This window comes from Condylura cristata, unplaced genomic scaffold (genome assembly GCF_000260355.1).
Source record: "Condylura cristata isolate star-nosed mole 26May11 unplaced genomic scaffold, ConCri1.0 scaffold00014, whole genome shotgun sequence".
In the NCBI taxonomy this organism is placed as follows: Eukaryota; Metazoa; Chordata; class Mammalia; order Eulipotyphla; family Talpidae; genus Condylura; species Condylura cristata.
In genome coordinates this window covers 18,386,283-18,390,693 of record NW_004567115.1, presented here as the reverse complement: position 1 = coordinate 18,390,693, position 4,411 = coordinate 18,386,283, and the positions used below count along the sequence as shown (strand labels likewise).

At 37.2% G+C, this 4,411-nt stretch overlaps 1 protein-coding gene across 2 annotated transcripts in view; it reads left to right on the top strand.

Annotated features, from left to right (window-relative positions):
* The window catches only part of GTF2E2 (general transcription factor IIE, polypeptide 2, beta 34kDa), a 67,751-nt gene that overhangs the window by 40,199 nt on the left and 23,141 nt on the right, over nt 1–4,411 (top strand). For both annotated transcript variants that reach the window (XM_012724950.1, XM_004682212.2), the window contains exons 4-5: nt 501–608; nt 2,440–2,622. In XM_012724950.1, coding sequence (XP_012580404.1) covers nt 501–608; nt 2,440–2,622 — 291 coding nt within the window. The remainder of the gene's footprint in view (nt 1–500; nt 609–2,439; nt 2,623–4,411) is intronic.

Sequence of the window (4,411 nt, the reverse complement as noted above, 5' to 3'; positions counted from 1 at the left end):
TCTAGCCACCCCTCAGCCTCTGGCCTGTACCCCAGTTCTGTATGTACAAATAAATATATCTTTAAAAAAATTATGCATACAAGAACTGGGGTACAGGCCACAGATGTGGGGGTGAGAGAATTTACCAGAGACAGAGTGGGGTTAGACAGATAAACTGCAGATACACTGCTGAGGGTAGCAGCAGTGGGGGGAGAATGGTGTGGGGTGGGTTTTAGAAGAGGTCTGCCATGCCATGTGGGTCACCTCCCTGGCCAGAGTTTGAACTCGTACTGCAGTGACTCTGGATAGCTTCACAGTGCTACTTTAACCTACTGAGCCATTAAGGAGGGCCCCTTTGAATTTTGTTACCTAGTTTTTGGAGTTCTTAGTTATTCTTTATAGCTCTCTATCACTGTATATTACGTTCAGTAATACTAGTTTTAAAATCTTGAAAAGATACATTTACTTATAACTTATCTAACAGTTTAAAGCTGTCTTCTGATAGTTTCTTCTTTCAACAGACACGGCATCAGCAAGGAGATACACATCCTCTAACTTTAGAAGAAATCTTGGATGAAACACAACATCTAGACATTGGACTGAAGCAGAAACAATGGCTAATGACTGAGGTAGGACTGGGCTTAAAATGTCATTAAAAAATTAGTTGATTGCCATGAAATACTTGCTAAAGTAGTGTTTGTAATATGCTAAATATGATCATTTTTACTTTTTCTTGAATTAGGATAGGGCATTTTTAAAAAAAGCTCATTTATAAGCTTGGTATGTTATAATTCACATAATCTTACATATTTAAAGTATTAGAGACTTGAGCATAAAAGTTGAAGTCAGTCACACCACTCCATTTAAGTTTTTATAGAATAATTGGTGCCTGCTTTGAATTGCTAAATTTATAAGGTATGTGTTAGTAAGTTGTGTTGTTTTTGTATTTGTTTTACAAATTTAAAACCTGAAGTTCTATAGGGGTAGCAAAATAGTTTTGTTAAGCTGGATAGTTGTTAACACCATTAGCTGTTATGAGTTGGTAGTGATTTTACTGCTCCCTCTGCCAGGTTACTTGGAAAAGTAATTATGAACATTGTGGATTACACACAACAGTGGGGAAAAAAAGAAGCCTTGAAATAGTGACCATGCAAATTTGGAAATGAATCGCTTCTTAAAAATGCAGATATGTGCCTCTCTTGTTTAATGTGAAATGACAAGACTACTTTGTGGGACCATTGCTGAATACAAAAATTCCTAAAATATTAATCAGTTATTTTACCAAGCAAATTACAGTTCATGATTTATTTATAAAATAAGCCAGTTAATAAGTATCATTGTAGCTCACTATATTAGTGTTTCACAGATGGTGCTAATCCACATTTAAATTTTGTTACTTTTACCTAATCTTGGAAAACCATAGATGATGGATATTAAAGGTTATTTTTATTACTATTCTTTCTCCCTCCTCCTTTCTGTGTTTTTTCTCTTTCTCCTTTCAGGGTCAGGCTTGCAGCTGCAGAAGAAAATAAATAGGGTTGCTCTTTCTTGAAGAGCTTTCCTTCTGATATTTGTACTACAGAACTGACTAGGAACATAATTATATTCAGTAATTCCTGCATTCCTACTCAGTTTCAATCTCAAGCTGACATTTATAGGTAAAATTTTTATATGCAGGCCCTCCCTGGTGGCGCAGCGGGTTAAAGCACAGCACTGAGAATCTAAAGCCGCTTCCTCATGAGTTCGATTCCCGCCTGCCCCGGAGGTGACCACATGGCGTGGCAGACCTCTGCTGACCCGCCCGCTGCTCCCCTCAGCAGTGTATTTCGTTGATCTGCCTGTTCTGCACTCCACTCTGTCTCTGGTGAATTCTCTCACCCTCCACATCTCTGGCCTATATCCCAGTTCTGTATGCACAAATAAAATCTTTAAAAAAAAAAATTTTTTATATGCACTAGTCCGGTCCTTTTTAATTCCTTCCACAGCTGCTAGTGCCAGTTTATGCCAGTGGGGTTGACTGATTATTGATGTTTTCTTTTCAGGATAATGCTTCTCACATTATAACACCAGAATGCCATAAACTGTACTCTGAGAGTGGGCCAGGCAATTCCTAGTTCACTTTGTGTATTACTGTTAGATGCATTTCGTTCTTCCTCTGTCTTCCAAAGAAATATGGTATAGTTATCTTCAAAAAAAGTTGGGATAAAATGATTTATTTCTCATGCAAAGAATTTATGTAGATAATAAGCAACTTGTTTTATAAAATGTGAGCACCATGTTGATCTCTAGACCATTATTTTGGATACTGGATGTCCAATATTTTAGATCTACTAGTTACTATTCATAAGATGTTTTTCATTTGCCACTATATTGGGATATTGTTACCTTAAAAATAGAATTTAAGAATGTATATATGGAGTTTCCTTTTGTTAATGTATCCAAATTGTGTCACTGTTACAGGCTTTAGTCAATAATCCAAAAATTGAAGTAATAGATGGGAAGTATGCCTTCAAGCCCAAGTACAAAGTGAAAGATAAGAAGTCTCTGCTTAGACTCTTAGATAATCATGACCAGCGAGGCTTAGGAGGAATTCTTTTAGAAGACATAGAGGAAGCATTGCCCAATTCCCAGAAAGCAGTCAAGGTAACCCCATTTTCCTTTCTATACTTTAGTAGGTTTGTTTAATAATGTCTTTATGGTTTTTAAAAAGTGAAAACTAAAAAAAATTTTGATTTACTTTTAAAGATTTATTTGTGGATAAAGAGGTACGGGTGGATGAGGATTCAGCAGACAGAGTGGGGAACAGAACAGGCAGATGTACTGAAATACATTACTGAAGGGAGCAGTGAACGAGACAGGAGAAGTCTGTGTGCATGTGGGTCAGTTTCCTTGGCCAATGATTGAACTCATGCTGCAGTGGCTGGTATAGCTTGATAGCACTGAGACTTTAACCCCAGCGTTACCAAGGATTCCCTAAAAGTTTTGTTTTTAAAGCCTATATCATGGATTTGTGGTAGCCAGTTGAGTTGGAATTTGTACTTTGTGCTACAGAGAAGGACACTATTTATGGTACTTTTACAAGTCCCTTTTCTGTTACATGATCTCTGTTTGATTCTTTAGAGTAATTCTGGAGGGCCCTCCCTAGTGGCCCTGTGGGGTAGGATGCAGCACTGCAAACTGGCCGCAGCCACCTCAGTGCGAGTTTGCTCTAGGCTCCAGAGTTGATCCATATGGCATGGCAGACCTCTCCTGACCCACCCGCTGCTCCCCTCAGCAGTGTATTTCAGTACATCTGCCTGTTCTGCTTCCCACTCTGTCTCTGGTGAAGCCTCTCACCGACCCTGCACTTCTGGCTTGTACCGCAGCTCTGTATGAATAAATTAAAAAAAAAAAAAATAATAATTCTGGAATGCTTTTGTAAAAAACAATGTTTTTTTCATACATTGTGTTTGTATCTGAGAACTTGTTCAACAACACCAATTGACCTGAACAACCAGAGGCATGAAAACATGTATTGATTAATAACCTAGCTTCTATAAATTTCTAAAACTCATACTTAAAACAGCTACATTTCCATTTGGAACTCAAGCTTATTTTTTTTTTTTTCACAATTAATGATTGATGCTAATCTGTAAGCTTCACTTTTTTAATTTAACTACCTGTGAAATAAAACTTGCCCTTTCTTGCCTCTGCTTATAATCCAGTTACACATATTTTAGACCTTTGGGGTTGTCTCACAAGTCTCTGAGGCTCTGTGTATTTTATTATTTTTCAGTTTATTTTTTCCTGTTCTTGACAATGTATTGTCAGGTGCACTGACTTTTCTTTTTCATCTCTGATTTGTTAAGCCTAATTGGTAAATTAATTAAAAAATTGTCTTTTTAAGAAATTCTTATTTCTGTTTTTTTGCTGATGTTTTCTGTTTTTTCATTCATTATAAGCACATTTTCCTTTATACTATTGAATATAATGTCTTAGAGCTGCTTAAAATCCTCATGTTATAAATCTAGTTGAATCATCTTGGGGTAGGTCTGAACAGACTCTTTCTCTTTGAATATGAATCATGTTTTCCTGCTTCTTCATATATCATAAATTTCTAGAGTCTTCGACATTGTGAATTTTATGTATAAAGACTCAGAACTCTATTAGACTTTCAATGAGGGTTGTGTTTCTTTTATAAGTGGGCAAATATCTTGGCTCAAATTCCAAATTTTGTCTCCTTTGCTGTTGGTTGTATATGACATATCTATTTTTTTTTTAAAGATTTATTTATTTATTCATACAGAATTGGGGTACAGGCCAGAGATGCGGAGGGTGAGTGGATTCACCAGAGTGGGGAGTAGAACAGGCAGATCAAGGAAGTACACTGCTGAGGGGAGCAGTGGGCGGGTCAGGAGAGGTCTGCCACGCCATGTGGATCTCCTCCAGGGCA